This window comes from Danio rerio, chromosome 25, assembly GCF_049306965.1.
Source record: "Danio rerio strain Tuebingen ecotype United States chromosome 25, GRCz12tu, whole genome shotgun sequence".
Classification (NCBI taxonomy): Eukaryota; Metazoa; Chordata; class Actinopteri; order Cypriniformes; family Danionidae; genus Danio; species Danio rerio.
This window is the reverse complement of record NC_133200.1, coordinates 14,618,208-14,642,692: the sequence shown is the minus strand read 5'-3', so window position 1 is coordinate 14,642,692 and position 24,485 is coordinate 14,618,208. Positions and strand designations below refer to the sequence as shown.

General features: G+C 33.8%; 1 protein-coding gene and 1 long non-coding RNA gene across 15 annotated transcripts; one reads left to right on the top strand and one right to left on the bottom strand.

The window, feature by feature from the left end:
* Nucleotides 1–1,659: 1,659 nt before the first annotated feature.
* Nucleotides 1,660–7,827, bottom strand: LOC141380927 (uncharacterized). Of its 13 annotated transcripts, none has more exons than XR_012400309.1 (8): nucleotides 7,391–7,827; nucleotides 5,161–5,228; nucleotides 3,508–3,565; nucleotides 3,325–3,418; nucleotides 3,045–3,201; nucleotides 2,854–2,949; nucleotides 2,550–2,679; nucleotides 1,660–1,805 (listed from the first exon to the last, which is right to left on the bottom strand). It is a non-coding gene; the product is annotated as an uncharacterized lncRNA (long non-coding RNA). The 13 variants fall into 13 exon arrangements; XR_012400311.1 differs by having other exon boundaries at nucleotides 2,562–2,679; XR_012400317.1 differs by having other exon boundaries at nucleotides 2,562–2,679; nucleotides 5,161–5,189.
* Nucleotides 7,512–22,277, top strand: pla2g15 (phospholipase A2, group XV). 2 transcript variants are annotated; one of them, NM_001386706.1, is made up of 6 exons: nucleotides 7,512–7,809; nucleotides 12,320–12,476; nucleotides 15,506–15,624; nucleotides 17,095–17,193; nucleotides 17,298–17,522; nucleotides 20,830–22,277. In NM_001386706.1, the coding sequence occupies exons 1-6, from the start codon at nucleotides 7,674–7,676 to the stop codon at nucleotides 21,339–21,341; spliced, it is 1,248 nt and encodes a 415-aa protein (NP_001373635.1). In that variant the 5' UTR covers nucleotides 7,512–7,673; the 3' UTR covers nucleotides 21,342–22,277. The 2 variants fall into 2 exon arrangements, 1 of the variants encoding a protein (NP_001373635.1); XR_012399780.1 differs by having other exon boundaries at nucleotides 7,542–7,809; nucleotides 17,298–19,038; nucleotides 19,118–22,277.
* The last annotated feature ends 2,208 nt before the right edge of the window (nucleotides 22,278–24,485 follow it).

The following is a 24,485-nucleotide window of genomic DNA, read 5'->3' as shown; positions in this document are numbered from 1 at the left end:
CAGTAATTGTGTGTAATTTTCTGGCCGTTATTTTATGTCCCTGCCGTAAAAAAAAAAAAGTAAAATAGCTTATTTGTTTTACAGTGGTATATTATTGCTCAGCTTAGCAATCAAGAGAGTTAGCATGCAGACAATCTAAAATGCGGTGCCACAATTTAATAAAGGTCTTTAAAGAGCCTTTAAGTTTAATTGTTTTCCAATTTAATGAGAGTAAACACTTATTTTATCCACTCATCAAAAAAGGGTGCAGAGATGTGTTTCCACTTTAACAGGATGAGATGTGTTAAGTAGTAAAAGCTTTCGGACCATTACACTCTAAAAAACATTGGGTTATTTATTTAACCCAATGGTTGAGTTAAAAATATTCAGTGATTTGTTGAGGTATTTTTAACTTTTATTGGGTTATTTAATAATAACTCAACCAATTGGGTTAAATATTTGGTGCTTTGTTGGGTTATTTTTAGCCTTTGTTTGGTTATTTCTCTAATAACCAGTTGGGTTAAAAATTTTGAATTTCAACAGTAAGCTGATTTAACTGACACAGAACAGCTGTATTAAATGTGTGAGTAATGTTGTTTTGCGTTATAAAGTTTATTTGAGGTCTAACCAAAGGTGCACTGTAATCCCGAATAAGTTGACAAAACTCAAAAAATTTGAGGTAATCAGTTACGTCAAATTTTTTAAGTTATGAAATTATCTATTTTAAGTAAACAGAAACATTAAGTTTTGAGTTTGTTGTACTCATGCAAGACACTTCACCTAACTTAAAATACCCAAGTTACTCAGCTTATACGTTTTAAATGCAATTAACTTAATTGTTTTAATTTTTCCAAACTTTAAATACTTAGTCACCCAGCTCATACATTTTAATACCAATTAACTTAATTGCTTTAATTTCTTTCAACTTTAAATACTTATATCACCCAGCTCATACATTTTAATAGCAATTAACTTATTTTTAATTATTTATCTCACCTTTACATACTTAGTCACCCAGCTCATACATTTTGATAGCATTTTTTAAAATTAACTTCTCCATCGTCAGTTTCACAAATAAAATTAGCCATTATTTTAATCTTTAAACCCCATAAATCTGTCAAAATAAATCTGTAATTTAAAACACACAGACAATACCATTTTAGACATTTATTGTTAAAGAAAAAATGTCCAACAGTACTTTCAAATTTGTCTCCTATGCAATTACAAATGTCTTAAAACGATAAAAACTATTAGACATAAAGAGATTGAAAATGAATACTATTCTGAAATTAATAAAAATTACCCACAATGTAAATATGATATCAGACATAAGAGCCTCAAGAAAAAACAACTATAAGTTTGATAAAATTTAATAATACATTAATAAGTGTAAAACTTACTCTTAAGGCATTCGTTAAAAAAAATAATAAGTGCACATTCTGTGAAGTGACTCGTTTAGTGTAAACTACACAGAAACTATATATATATATATATATATATATATATATATATATATATATATAGTTGAAGTCAGAATTATTCGCCCCCATTTATTTTCCCCCCAATTTCTGTTTAACGGAGAGCAGATTATATATATATATATATATATATATATATATATATATATATATATATATATATATTGTAGCGAGGCAGAGGGAAAACAGCGACACAGTTGGATAAGTTTACAGACAAGTCCCCGGAGGGTGCTTTATTTACAACGTGAATGGGGTGTAAACGGTGCTCTTCTTCAAGGTGAGATGCTCTGGGAAGTAAGTGAAGGACAGTGAGTAGTCGGATGTGGGATCGTCACGAGCTGGAGTCTGCTGTGGAGAGACAGAGAGACAAGCGTTAGCGCATGGAGTCATTGGGTGAATGAAGCTCATCTTCTCCTTGCGTGGGCTTGGTTTATATGCCTCTCCACTTGATGACGTCCAGCTGTGAACGATCCTGTGTTGATGATGGTCCAGCTGGGTTGAATTAGCGACCAGGGCGACGTGGCATGTGTGCGCTCATTACAATATATATATATATATATATATATATATATATATATATATATATATATATATATATATATATTCAGTCTTGGTTGAACTATGATTCTGTCATTTACTTATTCCAAACCTGTTTGAGTTTCTTTCTTCTGTTAAAAAAAAAAAAAAAGCTAAGACCTGTAACCACCGATTTCCACAGTATTTGTTTTCCTATTAGAAAGTCGGTGGTTACAGGTTGTCAGCTTTACTTAACTTTTGTCTTCAACAGAAGCAAGAAATTCAAGCAGGTTTGGGACAAGTGAAGAGTTAGTAAATGACAGAATTTTACATTTGGACAAACTATCCCTATATATAATAAAATGCATACTTACCAATTAAAGGTAAATAAATGTTTTGAAGTTACTACCCCAGAGACAGTCTTTATTAAGTTAAAAAAAAAAAAAAAAAGCTCTACATCAACTCATTCTTTAAGGTTTCCATGCTACGAGACTTTTTATTTTCCATCATCCATGCCAAGCAAAACTTTTTGCACAAGTTCAAAGTCCTTTACTATATATTATGTGAAGAGCATACATTAATCCATACAAGACAAGAAAGGTCTGGAAGTGTGCTGTGGGTGGTGTCCAATTCATTCTTCAGGACAACAGAGACCCTCAGTGAATGCAGGGCCAATAAAGCATCTTCAGTCAGCAGGATTATCAATCTAAAAACATAATTCAAGGACATTAATGTAAGGACAGTATCAAAATGACTGAGCCAATATTATATGATTCATCAACTATTCTTGATTACAAATATGTTATTAAGTAAAAGTTTTCAAAACTTTCATCTTTTCATTAAACATGCCTAATTGTGAAAAGAATGAATGAAGTCTTACCAGGGTGTTCCTAAAGAATCTTAAGTCACGCTCACGCAGCAAGACCAAAAGACCTCTGATAACAGTAGTCCGTCATGAACTGACATCATTCAGTTCCTGGAAATCAAGAATCAATTTTTTAAAAATTAAAAAAAAAATAATAATTCAAATTATATTTTAATGTATACTTTAACACGTGACCCCAAACATACCTGCTCATCATAAACCTTTAAAAGATTAGCCAGGGTATCTGCTGTCTTGCCAGTTTTGGATGCTGTTTGCCTTAAATTGTCATCAAATGAAATAGGTGGTGGTCCAGTTTTGCAAAGAATTTGTGGGGAAAATTCTCATTTGTAACATGTTGGTACTCTGCAAACAGCAAAAAGAAACAAGAGAGAATTTCATTAAACAAACCCACACCACAAAATATACAATTCTAGAAAAAATGTATTAATATTATTATTATGTTTCATTTACTTGTCTATTTTTTACCTCAGATGAAATTCAGGTGTTGATCAGATGTTGAAAGCAGGATCTTCATGTTGTAAACTGAACTCAAGGTCTAGCTGAAGTTTCACTTTCCTTGCTGCAAAAGTATCATTGATAAATACACTGTAATATTTATTTTATCTGGATATGCCAGGCATAGTAGTACAAAATAAATATTTTACCCACCTTTCACATGCCTCCATTTAAGAACCTATCTGTAGTCAGCAACACCCGACCTTCAATTCTGTAAGTACACAAAGTCACAGTGTCATTTAGCTGAGAGTGGAAGTAGTACAATTGCATGATGTCTAACGTTAACCTCCAAAACGGTTAGCAATAGAGCTGATTATCATGTAAGTTGCTTTAATTCGATGAACACAGATTTAATTTAAACAGTATTGAAATTTCTAAAACTGAATAGGACGACAAAGAAATTTAAGGCCTGATTTTAAAAGCTAGAAATAACAAAACTTACCTTATTGTCTAATGATGTAAAAATATATAGACTAAAATATTTATATTTTTAAGATATAAATATATTTTAAGCTACAAAATTTGCACATCAGAAAACTGTCTTCTTTACCATGTCTTGAATATTTTGTTTTGTTATTATTTTATTTAATAACATAATTTTGTATTAATGTGTTATAGATATGCATACTTTGTTTTTTAGGCTGTTTATATTCTCTCCAGAGTAGACATTTTAAAAAATAGATTGAAAAAAAAAAAAAAAAACTTTTATCATACCTTTAAAATACATTTGACCTAAATGACATTTAAACTCATTTAACTGATCGCATTAATCAGGTAATCATTGATATGCAGAGATGTCGTCTTAAGCGCGAGGAAATATTAAGTGTTGATCAGTGCTGGTGATTGAGGTAAAGTTAGTTTTATATTTATACATTCAGACTTTCTCCTTAATAATATAATTTCAGAAAGGTAATTTTTGCATATTCTTAATGGTGAAATCATATTAGCAGCCAATGACTTTCAAAGTACAACATTGTTCAGTCAAAAAACAATAGTGCATTTAGTGTAATGTTGTTTTCATGTCATACTTGCATGTGATTTCAGAACGAATAGACAAAGAACCATGGTAAACAATTTATGGAGCGAGTCACAAGTTGTTACTAAATGAATGTATGAATATAAAACCAACTTTACCTCAATGTGGTAGTGTAAAATGAAGCTCTGCTCTGTACCTGCTCAGGTGAGGAGCGCAGCTTAAATGTTCTCCGTCAGGCTATCCTCATACATGGATCAGCAAGCAACAAGCTGCGTGTGACAGAGTTAAGTTTTGAGACTACGTTTTTGCGCGTCATCAGAAAATACCGTTAAGTGTTTAGGCGGAGATCATTTGAGTTATGATTAACGTTACGTTTCTTGCGCCTTTCGTTTCCGAAGTGCCTACAGATCGCGAAGATAATACCACATTCACAGACTGGATGGAGTTCAGCGCAGCGCCATGACATGCGGTTGTGAGAGCGCACGTCTCCATGACAACTTCAGCACAGGCTGAGAAAAGGCATACTCGCGCCAAGATTTAAATTTTTTTGAAAAATGTAATCTGCCGATTTTAAATATTTTTGTCTTTATCACACTCTGTTAAAATTCAGAGTTAACACATTACAACTAACGCTAACATTGCACTGATTCTAACTTTTTAAACAGTAATGTTAACGTTAGTTAGCAACAAGTGAGGCTAAACATGTTTTCTGTAATGTACGACATGTAAACGCACCCTGATTAACTCTACATTACATTGAACTGTTACTGTGATTATATTAATTAAAACATACATTTAATATTTCTTGGATTTGTAAATATTTTACTTACTGTAGTGTGAAGCGAGGCCGATCCGCCATCTTGAAAAAAACGAATGAAGCATGAGCACGTACGTGAACCTGGATGACGTCAGACGCAAAATCACTAGGCTGACAGAATTTGAGTTAATGAAACTTTAAAGAGACATTTTGTATAGATTAAACCCAGCAGAATTGTTCACCTTACTTGAAAGATTACATTTTTACAAACTCAAAAATAAGAAAAAGTTCTAAATACTCATCAAGGTTAATTAAAATAAACGAATTTTAATGATTTAAGTTAATAGAACTCAACTCAATTAATTAGTTACAGCATTAGGGTTTACAGTGTGGATCTGACCAATAAGCAAGGTAAGTAGTAAAACTCAACAAGTTAAGGCAACTCAAACCCTTTGAGGAAACCAATTGCAACAAACCATTTGAGTTAATAAACTAATCTATATGGGTACTGTGAACTTACTCCATTTACAGTAATGAGATATTTAATTGACTCATCATTTCCTTCAGCACTCAGTTTAAAACTCTTTTCAAATGAGTAAAAAATAACTTCCAGTAAATTTTGAGTTAACTACACTTATTTCATTTGATAAAGTTGACTCTTGGGTTTTACAATGTACCTCTAAACTATATATAACATTGTTTTCTAAACAAATACAATTTGTTTAGCATAATTAAATATTTAATGTGCAATCAAATATAATATTATTATAATAAAGTAATGTTATGTAATAATTATGTAACAAAATAAAATATCCATCATGAAGTAATCCAGCAGTCAAATCTAATAAAAAAATCTATGGATTATTTTTAGTACTAAATTCATTTTAAGAAAATGAATCATTTAAGGGTGAGGCAGTGGTGCAGTAGGTAGTGCTGTCGCCTCACAGCAAGAAGGTCGCTGGTTCAAACCTCGGCTCAGTTGGCATTTCTGTGTGGAGTTTGGATTAATAAAGGGACTTAGCCGACAAGAAAATAAAAGAATGAATGAATCATTTAAAATGTAGAGCTTGCATTATTTTAAAATGTTGAAAAGAAGATTGGGTGATATAAAAAACAGTAATATAAATAAATATGAAATAAATGTTGAAAGGGTGCATTTCAGGGCTTGAGCCCTTTGGCTGGAATTGCTTAGGGCCCCAAAATTACAAAATTCGAACCTGGGTCGATCGCAATAAAATTGTAGTTATTTATTTATTTAAAAAAAAAAAAAAAAAAAACTCCTTTCTGTGTCATGTTTTTTAAAGTCTGTTTCACCAGCACTCTTAATTTCATGATACAAACGCGTGCTCCATAGCCGATCTATACAGATATAAACGCTTTCTCTACCTCTGTGTTCATTTCTACAGTTTTTTTTGGGAGGAAATGATACACATAATTGAAATATTCGGCCGTCATTCTCATCTTTAGGACCCAGCCGAGACATCAAACCAATAATGATAATAATAATTTATTATATAGTGGTTAAGCCACTTTTTGGCAAAATAACCCAACAAATTAGTTAATTTTGTAATCCAAATTGTTGGGTTAACCTTAACAACTTAGTGGATTGGGTTAAATAACCCAACAGCAGGTTGGTGCCAAAATGATTATTAACCCAACTGTTTTATGTGAGTACTGAAAGGTTTGCATCTACTGCTAACCCAAATATGTTAGTAATCTAAATAAATCGGAACTGGAAAAATGCCAACTAACTGAAATAAAGTAAAAAATAAATAATAAATAAACTACAAAATAAAACAAATAAACAAATATTAGAATTATATAATGTTCAATTATATTCAAAACTAATAGAAATGTCAACACATGTAACAAGACTTAAAAAAACTCAACTTAAATATAAATGATAGATTAAATTTGCTAATAATTTTTATTTAAAGTATTAAAATGAATAAATAATCAATAAAATATATTTAAAAGATAATTTAAAGCTATCTGAGATATACATAAAAACTGAAATGTTAACGAAGGAGGTTAGAAGTACTCAAGTTAGTAAATTAAAAGAAAACTAGACTCACGTAATAGCATATATGAAAATGCATTGCGTAAGATTTCACTAAAAATGTTCAATTATCTATGTTTAATACAAGGCAAATTAATCAGGTTATTCAAGTTAAATAATGCTGTTGCTAAATGTTTCGTGATTTGTGGTAAGAAAATATTTGACGAAAGATTATTCTGTTCATTTTGAAACATTCATTACCTCCTAAAACAATAAGCTGCACACAAAATATTCTAATACTTACCCCTGAAAGTATTATTATGCTGAAATCAAAAAATGGATTGTTCCATCCATCTGCTGTAATCCAAAAGCCCCGCCCACCGACTCGATGCGCTCGGCCATCGCTTAATCTCGTCTGTCCGCTTTAAAAACACCTATTGCTTGATCGCCGTATTGTCTGTCTTCATCATCATCACACTGTCACTGCTGCACAGACCCAGAAACGCTACTTCTCAGCTCATTTCACCCCTTCAAGATGGACAGATAAACACCGTTTACGCTGTCAGCCTGCAGATCCGCCGAAAGAGATGCTTCCCAGCCATCGGTTGATCCTCGCGTCGCTCCAGCTGTGTTTGTTGTTGTTGGTGGTGTCTTTTACCGAAGGCAGAAGTTTGAAATGCCCTCCTGGAAAAGTGTGCTCAGTTCGGCCGCCTGTGGTTCTCAGTAGGTTCCTTACAGAATATCCTTTGTGTTGTAATGTCCTGTTGCATTTGTGACTCAAATCAATGGTTGTTTACTTGTCTCATGATAAACTGTCATGCGGGAGGCGTCGCAAACTCTAGTGCGCTGCCTACCTAGGCGACACTTTTGCCGTCCGCGCTTGTTTTGTTGCCAAGTAGTTGTGTTGTCTTGGTAGCGTGTTTGTGTCACGGCCACTGGTACAGAATGTACAGTAGTCGGTTTTAACTTCATATCTATATTTTAATGTTTAATACATGAATGTGTTTATAGCCATGTATTTAGTTGTTAGCTTAACATATTCTTAAAAACAGTTAAACGTAAACTTGAAATTTGTAGGTACGTTAAGAACAGTTTGTGGCACGTGACAGCGGCATGATTTTTTTCATATCGAAGAAACTAAAACATATCCATCTAAAAGTGTAAAATGAGTACATTCAGTAGCTGTGTTTGGGTCATAGAAGATACGGTCGGCTTGTTTTCTAGCATTTTCTTCTGTTGTCTGTTTATTTTCGCTTTGGTGGTTTCTCATATGACGCGGTCATATGACACAAGGGGGAAAGTAGACTCTTGTTTTTTTGTCACCCGTTTCGTAATTGTTCTTGAGAAGATACTGACTAAATTGTTTGCGGTTTTTAATTCCTCACTTTGCGAAATATGAAATATACGACTATATTTAGTTAAATATGAGATGACAATAAAGTACTACGCTATTTTTAGACACATTCAGTAAATGGTATTAACGTTCCCATGTTTTTGACATGGATGCAGAGGCAAAACCACTGTCAAAACCCTATGCATATATTTGTAGAAATATCAAAAAGGTTAATTAAATTATTATTGTTGTTTTAATTGTTAATATTATAAATAAGTATTGAAAAAGGCGGCAACAGCAAAGCTCCAAAGATGCTAATTTATTAAATCAAATTTAAAAGGGCTGACACAAAATGTGTACATGCTTCGTGTCGGCCTTTTTAAAAATTTAATTTAATACATTTGCATCTTTGGAGCTTTGGTGTTGCGACCTTTTTCAATATTTATTTACAATATTAACAGTGATGTGCCTGCTTTTGTACAGTTTTTCCTTTTTAGCATTATATATAACAATGCACTATACATTTTACATTATTTATAATTCTTTAGTATATGGTATTAACATATTTTTGACATGGGTGCAGAGGCAAAACCACTGTCAAAAATTGATATAATATCCTTGTAAAAATATCGCTACACTTTACAAAAAGCTGAATTAGATTATTATTGTTTATTTGTTAATAATATAAGTAACAATGAACAATACATTTTTTTACATTATTTATAAATCTTTATGGTATTGATATATGGTTTATTTAGTAAATGGTATTACCGTTATGTTTTTGACATTGGGGCAGAGGCAAAACCACAGTCCAAAACATATAATATCCTTGTAGAAATATGGCTACACTGAATTAGATTATTATTGTTTATTACATTTGTTAATATTATAAATAACAATGAACAGTAAATTTTTACATTATTTAAAAATCTTTAGTATATGGTATTGGCAGTGGTGTAAAGTAACAAATTACAAACACTCAGATTACAGTAATTGAGTAGTTTTTTCTCAGGAATTGTAATTTACTAAGTAGCTTTAAAAATGTGCAATTGTACTTTCCCTTGAGTACATTTTTAGTGTAGTATTTTTTTTTTCTTGTCTATGAAGATTAGAAAAATCAGTCCTGTGATTTCTGTCTAATCAAATCGCATATAGAAGGTAAATCGCATCATACTGAACTACTTCAAGACATGGGCAATTTATAATAGCAGCAAATTGTTTGGAAGTGTCCAAGAAGATGTCCAAAATCTTTACACACATTGACCCAGAGACTGTTTAGATGCATATCACTGATGAGATAAGGGATGTTTACTCAATGATGACCGAACGGCCTTAATCACATAGCAGGCACAAGACGTCAACAAGATGTCAGATTGACGTTGTACCCCAACGTCATGGGGGCGTTGCATTTTGTTTGGAAACGAACATTTGGTTGACATCAGAACCCAACATCAGGTTGAGATCTATATCCAACGGCCAACCTAAAATCAACCAAATATCAACGTCTAATGATGTTACAGCTTGATGCTGTGCGGACGTTACCACTATGACTATTTTGGTCACCTGACATCACAACCTAAATCTAACCTGATATTAATGTCTTATGATGTTTTGTGCCTGCTGGGCAATAACTAAATGCACTACAGAATGTTACGTTTACACACATCCACAGATGACATGTAAACAGCATAATTAATTACAGTATTACAGCATAATACTCTTTACTACTTTCCTCTTAAGTACTTTAAAAAGGGCTGCTTTTTACTCATATTTTGAGTAATATTTACAACAGATACTTTACATGCACAAAACCACTGTCAAAAATCTATATATTATCCTTGTAGAAATATCGCTATGCTTTACAAAAACCAGAATTTGATTATTGTTTATTTTATTTGTTAATATTATAAATAACAATAACTAATACATTTTTACATTATTTATAAATCTTCAGGGTATTGGTATATGATATATTTAGTAAATGGTATTAAATTTACCATGTTTTTGACATGGGTGTAGTGGCAAAACCACTGTCAAAAATCGATATAATATGCTTGTAGAAATAGCTACACTTCACAATAAGGTGAATTATATCATTATTGGTTATTAAATTTGTTAATATTATAAATAACAATGAGCGATACATTTTTACATTTTTTATAAATCTTTAGTAAAGGGCAGAGATGTTCAAACTAGGCCCTGCGGGACCATCCCATCTGAGAACAGTAGGAGAATGATGGGGATGGTTTTGAGATTGTCAAATCAAAATGAATGTAACCCTTTGTTTGTTTTGTTTGAAAAGCTAACTGAAATTAAATGTGTCAATTAAATGCTGTAAATAATCAGATTTTGTTTAAATGTACATACTGTTACCTGACAATGCAGAGATTTTGGTGAGCAAATTAAGTCAAAGGCAGACTCTGCTTGACTAGTGTATTTAGTATTGAACTGTATAAATGTATACATGTGATTTTTTATGTTTTTTTGGAGTAAGTTATCATTTAAAAAGTTCTACTGCATTAGTTAATACCATTTTAAAGAAATGTTTTTGATTTTTAAAAAATAAATATTAGGAATAATTAGGAAATTAACCATGACAATAACGTTAAATAGTTTGGCATATTTACCTTCGGCCCACGGCTCTGTATGATATTTGGTTTTTGGCCCTTCATGCCATAAGATTTGGGCACCTCTGGTATATGGTATTGTTATATGGTAAAAACCACTGTAGGCTAAACCACTGTTGAAAACCTACGTATAAAATGCTTGTAGAAATATCACTACACTTTACAAAAAGTTTTGATTATTATTGTTTATTACATTTGTTAATATTATAAATAACAATGAACAATACATTTTTACATTATTGATAAATCTTTAACATGCAGTTGCACATTGTTAGTATGTCAGCTCAGATTCATTAAATAATAAGTACCATGCAATATTATAGTAATACTCTTACTAGGCATGGGCCGACGTAAGTTTCTGACTGTATGATAACCCCGGAATTAAAATACCATGGTATCATGGTTTTGTGATTACTGCTCTAAGATGTTATTTTTAAATGTCTGGGTAAAAAAAATTACTTTTCCTCCCATTTAACACAATGTATTACATTTTAGGAAACATTTATAATATTTTGGAACAGTAAACATGTCTGGCTAAATAATTAAAATAAATAATTGACTTCTGCTGTCTTTGCTAGTTTCAAAAACACAGATTTCTACAACACATAAAAAACTTGCATATACTGTAGGAATAGTATAACAGAAAACTTTAGCGGTTTTAAAATCTTGACTTTTACAAATATTTTTGATATCAAATTTAAATGATCTGCTGTACTCCAAAGCATTCAGCAGGATCTAAGTTTCTACTGCAATTATATATAATGTAATACTATAAAATAACCTTAAAATAAAAGCACCACTGAGCTAAAATAAAGTAAATTTATCTGTCTGAATCAACACTGCACTATTATTCAGTGATAAAATATATCTTTAGACTGTTTTACAGCCGCTACAATATTTGACTAGTCAATATGTACATGATAATGTGAACAAAAAAACTCTCCTTGTGGTTTAAATGTTAAATATTTAAAAAAAAAAAATGTGACGGATGATAAAAACTTGCAGACTTTGCAGGAAACCGTACTTGTAAATACAGCGGTGGTTTATAAAATACTTTAAGCCAGAACAAACTGGTTGAGAGATTAGCAATGATAAGGGTGTTTAATCAGCAGTGGAGGATTAGGTAATCCCCTTTAAATGGTGATAGAGTCAAGTTTGTTTAATCAAGGATTCTTTGTAGTTCGTAAAGCACTTAATATTGAGTTTTCCGTGAAATCTCTTGTACTCTTATTTGTCATTTGCCTAATTACTCACTTTTTGTCTCTCTCCATAGTTCCGGGAGATCTTGGGAACCAGCTGGAAGCAAAACTAGACAAGCCCAGCGTTGTGCATTATATCTGCTATAAGAAGACCGAGGACTACTTCACACTGTGGCTCAACCTGGAGCTGCTGGTGCCGGTGGCCATTGACTGCTGGATTGATAACATGAGGTAAAAACAATACGAGGTCTCTCTGCAATTAAAAACAAATCCATAGCATTAATAAAAACACATATCTTTCTTTTGCAACTACGTTTGTAGAGTGACGGAAGTAAAACATCATTAATTATCTCTATAGGTATTACATCAATTGTTTTAAAAGATAATATAGACATGTTTAAATCAAGATCTTTTAATATGAGCACATAACTATAAAGGTTAGTTTTGTAATATTACAGTATTTATAAATTCTTATTAATTAGTGGTGTAATGGAACACAAATCTCATGGTTTGGATTACATTGTTTTTTTTTTTAGCCACAAATAGGACCATTTTTCGGATGAGCCAAAAAGGGATAGGAGATAAATGTAATTTGCTTTCCATTTATTTCAAAAACAGCACTGCAAGACACTTTTGGTTTTAACAAACAGAACCTGTAATTTTATTAAGAAGGAAATAATGAAATAATCAGCAGAATAAAAATATATGTTAAAATATTCAGTACTGTGGAAAGTCAATGTTACTACTGTTGCTGATAAGGCTAAATGTAGAAATATAACATTATAATTTGTACAAACCATATTTATTTTAGTCTCATTTTCAATAAATGATTCCATTATTCACTCATAAAACCTGATATTTTGTAATGATGTTTCATTTTTAAAGAATTAAAAAATTTAATTCAGTGGCATATTTTGATGGTGGACTGTCACCACCTATTGGTTAAATAATGTAATTTCTGCATCCAACGTTTATTTTTGAGCGTCGTTAAATGCATATATGATGAGGATTTTAATCGACTAAACTATAAACTGTTATGCCAGTACTTTTGTGTTATTTGACTGGTTATAACTTCTGAAGCTAACTCAAAAGACTAAAGACCATCTCTGACTAATAAGCATATGCAAATCACCATCATTTATAATTTATGTTGCGTGGGTGTTAAGATCCTGATCTTTTAATGATCAATCGTGCAGCTTACACTGAATACATTAATGCAGGCTAAACAAGTAGTGACAGAAAACACCTTTAAAAACTTAAGAAACCCACCATGTCCCGACTAACCCTCCACAACTACTTCCGTCATCATTATAATTTACAGGAAAGCCTAAATGCTTTCATACATGTGATTTGAATGACGCGAGAGACGATCTCTCTGTGATCGTTATAAATTTAGGATTAATCTACAAGTAAAAAATGTATTAATACATGGGTCACGTGTGTTTCGAACCGTGGGTTGTGATCTGTACGAAATATGGATCAACCGTGATTCGTTACACTCCTATTGTTAATAATAGTAGTAGCAAGCCTAGAAGAAAGAGAAAGCTCAAACACACAGCAAGTTAAAAACACAAACACAAACACAAATACAAATAGAAAAACGTTAACAAAATGAGAAAACGTCGTCAGATTGACACAACACAATTCTCACAACATGCCAAATACAGAAGTTAGCTGCAAATAGCGCAGACTACAATGGAAATGTGTTGGGGGACCCCAAAATTGACAAACCGGCTGCTTCCTGTTCAGAGTCAGGGTTATTCCTGGAAATCTGAGAGTGATGTCATTTTTTTTTTTCTTCTTTATTTTAATACAAAGTTCGTAGTAACTCTCGTGATATGTATATATATGTATATGTATGTGTATGTATATATATATATATATATATATATATATATATATATATATATATATATATATATATATATATATATATATTTTTTTTTTTTTTTTTTTTTAGGGTTTTTTCACCTTTATTATGACAAGACAGTATAGAATTTAGACAGGAAAGCATGGGGAGCTATAACGCCACAAGTCTAGGGGAAAACAACATGGGCGTAATTTAACGGAAAAACAAATGTCTTGGGGTGGTGGATTTCCCCCCCCAAAAAAAAAACTTAATGCAAAAGATCTCCTTCAGTCGAAAACCAAACTCAGACACCCAGTTGAGAGTGATTGAATAGATTTATTATAGACAAAAAGTAGTACATTTAAATGAGCATCTCTTCAGGGTGGCCAGAGAGAGGGGAAGAAAAGGCAATCGAACTCGGGTCACTGTAAGCACTTTGGTGCTATATGTCAGCGCGCAGTACTAGTAGGCTACTGGTGCTAAAACCCCAGAATTTCTATTTTTGTCTTTGCGTTGACTTGACATGTAAATCACTCTCGCTTGAGGCTTCATCTGTGCTGGTGTGAATGCACCATAAAAGAGTGTTTGTTTAACGTTAATTGTGCAGTTCATCAGATTATCTTGGCTGAAAATATACAAACAAGAAACATAAAAAAAAAAAAAATCTCAGATCTCTGAAAATATTGATGCTAGGAAGCAGACGAATTTGTCACTTTTTTTGGGGTCCACAACACATTTCCGTTGTGGCCTGTGCTATTTGTGTGCACATGTTTTCAAACCAATGAAGACGATTTCTCAATTTGTTTTTCAATTTGCATGTGTTTTCTTTGACTTGCAGTGTGTTTGAGCTCTCTTGAACACCGTATATTTAGTGTTGCTATATAAATGAACATTATCATGAAGCACTCTACATAGTTATTCTTTACTAAATAATATGTTGACATTTGTTTTAACATGAATAATTATCATCATATTAAATAATAATAAGATTTATGAGATGTCTCCGGTCATTGGCTAATATTCTTATTTGGAAAGAACACCATTTAAAAAAATATAGACAGTAACACGCTCTAGTGAATATGAAATCGACAAATGCTACGTGTTTTTTGATATTGAAAGCACACTTTTGATCTTCTTAATCTTGCCTCCTGTTTTGACAATGCAAATACATAATTACCATGTTTTCTGTATACAAATATATTTCTCGCTGAGTATAAAATTCATGTGACTCTATCTGAAAAACACTCCTGTCTTTTTGAGCTGTTTTACCAGACTCTGAATTGTCTCCAGAGTGGAGTTTCTAGAGTGGATTCTGACATTTTTCCTGTTTATCACTGATACTGTGAAGCTGCTTTGACACTTATCTGCATTGTAAAAACGCTAGATAAATAAAGCTGACTTAAATTCTCAGGTTACTGTATAACCGTACCAATCACCTCAGTGAACCTCCTCCAGGAGTGGACATCAGAGTTCCTGGCTTCGGAGAGACCTACAGTCTGGAATACCTGGATCCCAGCAAACGGAGTGTGGGTGAGTACAAACTGGATGTTTCTTTTAGTCTAGACATGGTAATGTACATATGGTTGTCTGCATAAACCAGAAGTTGCTGCTAATTTGTGAATTCACAAGTAAAATCATTAATATTTTCACCAAATAAAATGGATTTGTTTATCGTGATTTATGGTTTTTCATAATTGTTAGAAGCCAAAATCGAAACCGGATTTTCATTTAATTGCCCCACCCACTCTTCATATTTCGATTGAGATTACATCAAACATCGAATAAAAATGCACATTTCAAAGCACTTCATGTGACCTTTAGCAATGTGCGCTAGCAAAAACCTCGAAAGGTGCTTTAGCGACAGACACTAGAGGCCATGGTCTTTAGCCTCCTTGTTAGAGCAAAATAAATTGCATAAATGCTCAGCAACAATTAACATTTACAAAACCCACAAAGTAAAAGTACAAAATTCACAAGTAAAAATCATAAATATTTTCACTAAATAAAATGGGTTTGTGTATTTTTGTACCATGTTTTGAAATTACGAATTAGAATTGCATAATTTTTAATCATTTTTTGAAGATTTAAAAAATCGTGTTTTAAATTTGCAAAGTGGATTTGCAGATTTTTTAATCGTGTTTTGAGTTTACAAATTGATATTGACTATTTTTGAGTTGTGTTTTGAAGTTACTTATTTTATTTTGCAAATGTATTATTTTTTAGACCGATCTGGATCAGATAGATATGCATTCAAATAAATATGTATTTTATTAAATAATGTCTCAGTCATTTGCATATTTAAACAGAATTTTTTAAACAAAGTACGGAGCAATTCCATGCAAATGTCAACCTTGCTATAAAAAAAAGACATTTTCACCAAAATAGTGAAACCGTTTCAACATTTCTTTTGGTGTAAGCTAGTATTTTCCAGTACTTTAAAAATGCTCAAAATATCTCTGTTAATGTTTTCAAACAGCTCTATTTGATTTACCAAAGACACACAAGTGGCAATTTCACATCTATCACATTCACAATGGAGAGATGTCACATCCATAATGAAGCTTTTACCTCATAAATGGAAAAAATGCCAAATAAATTAAAATCAATAATTTTTGTTCTATAGTAAGACAACTCTTATCCTTTTGATTAGCATTTTTTCTTTTGGTTTGTGCAGTTTAATTCATAGAATTTATATATGTAGACTGTAAACTCACTAACTTTTTTGGTCACAATCCTAACCTATGTTTATTTCCCTGTTTAGAGATTGATATTTTTCTGATCCTTTAACTCTGTGGTTTGTTGTTTTTGTTAAGGAAAATATAAACGGATGTTTCAACATAATGTTCACTGTATACTTTTTGTGTATTCATGTTTTTAATTTCTACTGTCACATCCGTAATGCTTAAATTGCTAAACGTGATCAGTTAACTGGGCAAGTATGTTGAAAACTTCACCTGCAGTGGCTGTAGTGTTGTTTATCAGGAGTGTTGTCTATTTCAGGCATGTACTTCTTCACTATAGTGCAATCTCTGGTTGACTGGGGTTACACCAGAAACGATGATGTTCGAGGTGCTCCTTATGACTGGCGTAAAGCCCCAAGTGAGTCTCTTTTCATTCTACTTATCTATAAAAACAAACCGTTATCAGACACATGATGATTTTGGTCTTAATGTCTAATTTTGTTGATTTTTCTTTGGATCTAGATGAGAATAAGGAGTATTTCTTGCGTCTGCAGCAGATGATTGAGGAGATGGCTCATAAGGCTGGAGGTCCTGTGGTTCTCATTGCTCACAGTATGGGGAACATGTACACGCTTTATTTCCTCAATCACCAACCGCAGGCTTGGAAGGACCGATACATCAAGGCATACGTGTCTCTGGGGCCTCCGTGGGCTGGAGTGGCCAAAACTCTGAGAGTTATGGCAACAGGTAAGGGCCAAACAAAAAAAAGCTTAACGCAACCATTTGATAATTATTCATGTTTTTGTCATGATGTGGGACATTAAAGGGATGGTTCACTTAAAACATTTTATTTACTCAACCCTCAAGTAGTTTTCAACCCTTGTGTTTCCATTTTCCTGTTCTACACAAAAGAAACGTGGTGTGTGAAAATTGAAGGATTTACATGGACACCAGAAGTCAAATTATTTTCCTTTATCTAAATAAGACAATAACATGATTAAGGTGTTTGCATGAGTTGCTTTTTAAATGTTCCTTTCATGATCCTGTTTTACATGTTACAGCACATAATTGGGTTAACGTCATTGAGTCAACGCACTATCCACATTTCCTCTTGAGTTTTGTTTCATTTCGGGTGTTAATTTGTCGACTTTAACTGCAGTTTTGGCGCTTTCACTTTAATTTATGAACATTTCATGCACGTCCTCCGTGAAAATCAAACGAGATATTGGATTGTGAGTATGAACTGCTGGAAGAGTGTAGTTTTAATGAAGTTTGATACCGCATGCCGAATGGGAGAAAAAAGCTCTGCATTTTGCGATGCAGGTGTCTGTGGTCCTTCACTGACTCAGTAGGTGCAGAGAAGTGTGCATAGACTATCCTTTCACAAAATGCGGCAGAAATCCTACACGATGGTAATAGTTTGATTAAGGTGTTTACATGTCTGTACTGCACTTCAATAATGCGACCAAAATCAGCATACTCCACGTCTTAATTTGATTTGTTTAGTTCGATTATAACTTAAGCCGGATAAAGGTAATCAAAAATCACTGTTTACATAGTAGACTCTTAATCAGAGTATTGTCTTAATCATATTAAAATTGAATTATTGGTGTCCATTAATTCAAAAAGTAGGTGAACTGTTCCTTTAAAAAACAACGATTGGATTTTTATTTAATAACACAGTGTTTGAACTATATCTAAACCTTCTTGAAAATAATGAATTATTTGCACAGACTTTGCAGAAGAAAACAAAAGCTTTTTTTTTATTATCAGGGAATGTTTGCTTATTTGGTAAGTTTTGGCTATTAGTTTTCACAAAACCTGGGTTTTGAGGGCAAGTAAATGCTTTTAAATGTTTACACTTAAAGTGAAAGTTTTTTTATAAAGTTTTTTTTATTATTATTATTAGTATTCATTCATTCATTTTCTTTTCGGCTTAGTCCCATTACTAATTAGGGGTCGCCACAGCGGAATGAACCAACAACCTATCCAGCATATTTTTTACACAGCGGATGACCTTCCAGCCCCAACCCATGACTAGGAAACATCCATACATGCATTCTCACACACTTACACACAGACAGACATACATTATGGTCAATTTTAGCCTACCCATTTTACTCGTACCGCATGTCTTTGGACTGTGGGGGAAACCGGAGCACCTGGAGGAAACCCACGTGAACACCGAGAGAACATGCAAACTCCACACAGAAATGCCAACTGACCCATCCAAGGCTCAAAACAGCGACTTTCTTGCTCTGAGGTGAACGTGCTACCCACTCCACCACCGCGTCGCCCCCTTATAAGTAGTATATTGTTATCATATAAACATGTTCTTTTAGTTATAGTTTATGGAATAAGATTTTCAAAACTAAATGAAACCAACATTTAGCTACGTTTCCATCCAGCTATTTTTATGCGTATTTTGTATAAGCGCATAAAAAACCATTTGATGGAAAAGCCAAGATGCACATACAAATTGAAATTGTTCATAAAAACATAACTGAGTAAGATCACTTTTTATTCAATAAGATGCGCTTAAACTACGATGGAAACTTTTACCCATCAATTCCAGTATGCGCATTAAAGTCGTGATTTTGTTGTAAGAGATCATGTGATGCTGAAAATGTGTGTGAATGCACAAACCTAACAAACTGAGCACACTGTAAAACATCTGAAATGTGGTTTTGGTCATTCTAAAAAGCCTGAATCACCTCAGTATTAGTGTTATTATATTATTAATGACATCCAGAACTTTCAAGAGTATCTGTGCTCCGCATCTCACGCCTTCAAACGCCACCACACGTTCATTACATGTTGGCATTGTCTTCTAAAGTCATTTATAAAATGAAGAAAAGATTCACGCAGCTTCTCCAACTGCAGCAAATTCCATTTTTTTATTTGTGATATTTGGCGCCAGTTAATCGGGAAGTGAAGATTGTGCTCTCTTTGACTATTTGGATGGAAACGCTGCTTTATTTGCACGTCTTTTATGCAATATTCTAGTTATGTACATAAACTTAAATCGCATTCTTGGAAGGAAACATAGCAAAGAACATTTCTACATGGCATTTGCACAAAATGTGTACATATTTCACTATTGAGGGTAATGGATAAAAGCCTTTTTTTTTAGTTCAGTTCCACGTTTGAAACACTGCAAAACTGATGAACACAGTGGTCAGACACATCCATTCAGTGCTTAATTAAATGCAAAATATTTTTGTCTCAGGCCCTGATTAATATGTAAAGTTTCACAAACTTTTGAGAAAAATTTTTTTTGAGAGGAGCACGTGGAATGATTGATCGCAGCTGGTCTCTCATCTATAATCATTAGTTAGCCAATCAGATGAATCCAAACTCTTTATAAGTAGCCTGGCTACAACTACTCCCTTATCTTCATTTTCTGAAGAAACCCCCTGTCCACCCCATCTCCCTCCTTACTCCTTTACCACAGGGAGCTCTCGAGAACTACCTGATCTCGTACTCCCCTTACATGCTCATTGACAAGGCGGGAGACCTAGGCTCAATTATCTCCGAGCTCAGGGTTCTCTCCTGGGACACCATCCCAAACCTGCTATTATTATCAAGCAATATCTAAGTGCAGACTCTTGAAAGTAAAATCATAGGTGAAATTCAGATATGGTACATGTAAAATTTAATTAAATGAGCTAAAAATGAAAAATACTAAATTTTTAGGTGGAAAATGTAATTACAGTAACTAGCTATTTTGTGACGGTAACACTGAAGGTAATGTGCGTTTTGTTTTTTAACACATGCTTTAAGTGGTAGACCAAACACAATGCCAGAAGAGGCCAGCTGACCAAAAAGAGAACAGTAAAAGGGAAACGATAATCATTTATGACGCCTACAATTAAAGTTGTTCTACCTTGGATCTTCTACCAATTTTTTTCTCCCTTGGATGCATGTAAAACTACCTCAGGGGTCCTTCAAATCTAAATAAGGATATCCTTTATCCTTTAAAATGTCAAAATCGAGACGCTTTAAAACCATTTGTGATCACTGATTTTATCATCTGATCTTGGTTCCATCCTAGGCGACAACAACCGCATTCCTGTTATCAGTCCCCTAAAAATCCGCACCCAGCAGCGAACGGCCGTCTCCACCACCTGGCTCTTACCCTACGCCCACACCTGGCCCAAAGACATGGTCCTGGTTTACACCCCAAACACCACCTACACTGTCCAGGACTATCAGCGCTTCTTTAAAGACATCGACTACGAGGATGGCTGGGCCATGAGGCAGGATACTGAACCACTGGTTAGTGCACTTCAGCCCCCGGGCGTTCCTGTCCACTGTCTTTACGGCACAGGTATTCCAACACCTCAGGGTTACAATTACACAAACTTCCCAGATACAGACCCGGCTGTTATTAATGGAGATGGAGACGGAACGGTCAACCTGATAAGCGCCATACAATGCAAACGCTGGAAAGGCCAACAAAAACAGGCCGTGGAGTGGCTGGAGCTGCCTGGAAATGAGCATGTCGCCATGCTGTTGAACAGCACCACAGTTGACTATATCAAAAAAGTGTTGTTTTCACCATGATGACATCGAGGCTTTACAGCTCCCCCTTCCTTAACCAATGAATTACCATTCTGGTTTGCCAAAAGGACAGGATGCAGTTCTGCTTTTTGGGTGGATGTTCCTTGTGGTAATTTGTTTATTGTCAGGTTATCAGTGTGACAAATTGTACTCGTAAAATGTTGGGCACAATCAGCGTTTATAGAAATTATTAATGAATTCAGATCTCCATTTATTATTATTATTATTATTATTATTATAGATTTAAATGCACATATGTATGTGGTTTAATGTGAAGAAGCAATTGACTGCCGTTAATCCACTTTTTCCAATTGCATTTTAAGATATTGTCCGTTTTTAACCTTTTTTAACCTCCAATAGAGTTTTTACCACATTTCCAAAGGTGTTTCTATCCAAATCGTACTGATTCTGCAGTATTTCTGTTGACGCAAGTGCTTATTTATCAAGCTGTCTGTGACTAGTATTGATTTATGTATTTTTATCAGTCGCTCTTGAATGTAGTGAAAAAAAACAACTGCTGGAAATCTCGTTGCTCAATTTATGTCAGCTTAACCTCAACGACTGCAAATGTGACCCATGATGGGTTAACCATCAATACACGTGTACAATTTCTTTGTTTTGTAATTATTTTTGTTATTTGACATGTACTTACCTCTTAAATATAATGAACAATGAATTGCAAAGCAATTTGTTTGCTGCCTAATGCTACAAATGAGGCTGTAAAACGAGTCGTTTTCAGGTACAACACTAACCGTGGGAAGTGAAACTACGTCTTTCATTTTCAGGATGTGGTGTGTTGTTCATAAACGGGTCCGATGGTAACAATGCAGAGCTAACTGGCTATCTGTTACTCACAAAAACAGATGTTGCATACATGCCCTGGATTAGTGAGAAATCACCATGTTGCAATTATGTACAATAAAATGCTCTTTACCAAAACTGTCATGCTTAAAGCATTCCTTTATGCATTCCATCGTATTCACTGCAGAATCTTTATTATATTCTGTTTAAATATACAAGTCTATAGAACACAAAAGCTGATGGAAACGTGTACGTCTGCAAAATCTAAAAATTCACATATTAGTAAACTGTGTTTCTGAAGCTTATTCCGGAATAAATACAGTGCAACTTTTCATAGTCCTCAACTTTTCTTGCAATTGCAAGCTTGTATCTCATGGTTTTAAAGAGCCCCTATTATGGGCTTTTGAAAGTTATATTTCATGCAGTGTGTATCACAGCTTTAAGTGAATAAAAATATCAGCTGAGGGTTAAATCTAAAAACGCACCTTTGTTTAAAATATTATTTTTTAAATTAATTTTTCCCTCAAAATAAATTATTTTTTAAAATTCGTTCGTATGTACGTTGACATGAAACAATACCAAATATGAACGGTAAAACGTGATTGAGCCTTTCTCTTCAGACACTAGCGTAGTGCAAGGAATCATGAGATTGATCATGACCTGAGGATTACCATCACTGAGAGATGGCCAGACATGCGGCTGCAGGGATTAAAGGGTTAAAGTTCATTTTCACAACAACACAATATAGCAGACATCTCAAGCTGGGAAACGTAATTTCCATGGGAGACAGAGATGATTTGCGGGTGGTTGAGGGACATGTTGGAGGTGCATGATGTATCTAAAGAGCGGGCAGGAGATGCACGATTTCCAAGAGATTATCATTTATTTAAGGGCATCCGAGAGTCTCCAGTCTCCCGTCTGGTATAGCCAACTGTGTGCTGTGTTTGTTCCTGTCATTTTTCTGATGATTGATACAATAACCTACCCTGCAACATGGGATTTGGCGGCCATTTGTTATTAAAGGAAGGATCAGGATCAAGTCTACTAATGTACAGGATTTTGTCAGTAACTGTTACAGTATGTATGGACCATTTTTTTCCCCTCCAGATTCTTCCAGAGTTTCTCTTTCCTACACAAAGTGAAGTGTGATTAAAACGGTTGTCTCGTTTTCTGTAGTTTGCAAAATATGTATTTAATAGTGTGTTGTAAGTTGTAGTCACTCTGCGCGGCTTGTAATCACGTATCTGTTATAGATCAGTGCTTGTAACGTATCTGTCAGGTTAAATCTTTATGGTGCTATTCACATATCGCGTCCAAGACCACATTGAAAACGTAACGTGTGCTTCTTCCTTTATCAGTTTAAATACGTTTTGTGCTCGCGATCTCTTGCTGTTTGTTGCTATGGCCACCATTAGCTGTTCCTAACACGCGTGGCGCAGTCAATTTTCAAAAAAGTTCAACTTTTGCCACTGTTTGGATTAATACTGAATGTGTGTCATTGTTATTACTTGGGTTAGTGGTTAAAAATAGAGTAATATGATGGTGTTTAACGTCATTGCTTTAATGCATTCCTGCATTGGGCTCACAAATACTCTGTGCTCTGACTATTTCTTGAGCATTTCAGTGACATGAATGCAGTCGACCAATCACAACAAACTGGGTCATCAAACCAATCAGCGTAAATTAGCCTTACGCAAAGGAGGGGTTTGGGAACAAATGAATCGCTGAATGAATTGTAGGAGAGTCGTTGGGATAATTAGGTAAAGATAAATGCATATTATAAAACAATGAAAGTGTTTTTTGACCTTACATGCATATCAGCCTGTTGTTGGAGACCCCCTAAACCAAAATATGACCTTTTATAATGCATAATAGGGGCTCTTTAAAATTGCTCCCCCTCAACATAGAGAATTAATATCCTTTTTTGAGTGTTTACGTCTTGCAATTTTGACTTCCCCCCCCCTAAGAAATAGCTAGACAGTCAGTTCAGGAGTTTAAAAATACAGGTTTGCTCAATGGCCTCTAGAATTGTTAAGAAAAAAATCCCCTTTAAAGAAAAAAACACTTCTAGAATTTCTCTAGTAAAACTGTCAATTGTGAGACGTTCATGATGTAAATAGGAAAGGGTTAGAATTGTAAAAATTAAGTAAAAAATGTGTGGTAAAATGGGTAGCATTTGACCCTGACTTTAAACCAGCTAAAATCGATGGGAGATTTCAAGCTTGGTATAGGCTTGGCATCACTACATTTACTTTAATTTCCTCAAATGGGGAATTAGATCGCTTCCAGAAAATCTCAGATATGTATGGTCTGGACAAATGTGATTTCTTTAGGTACTTGCAAACC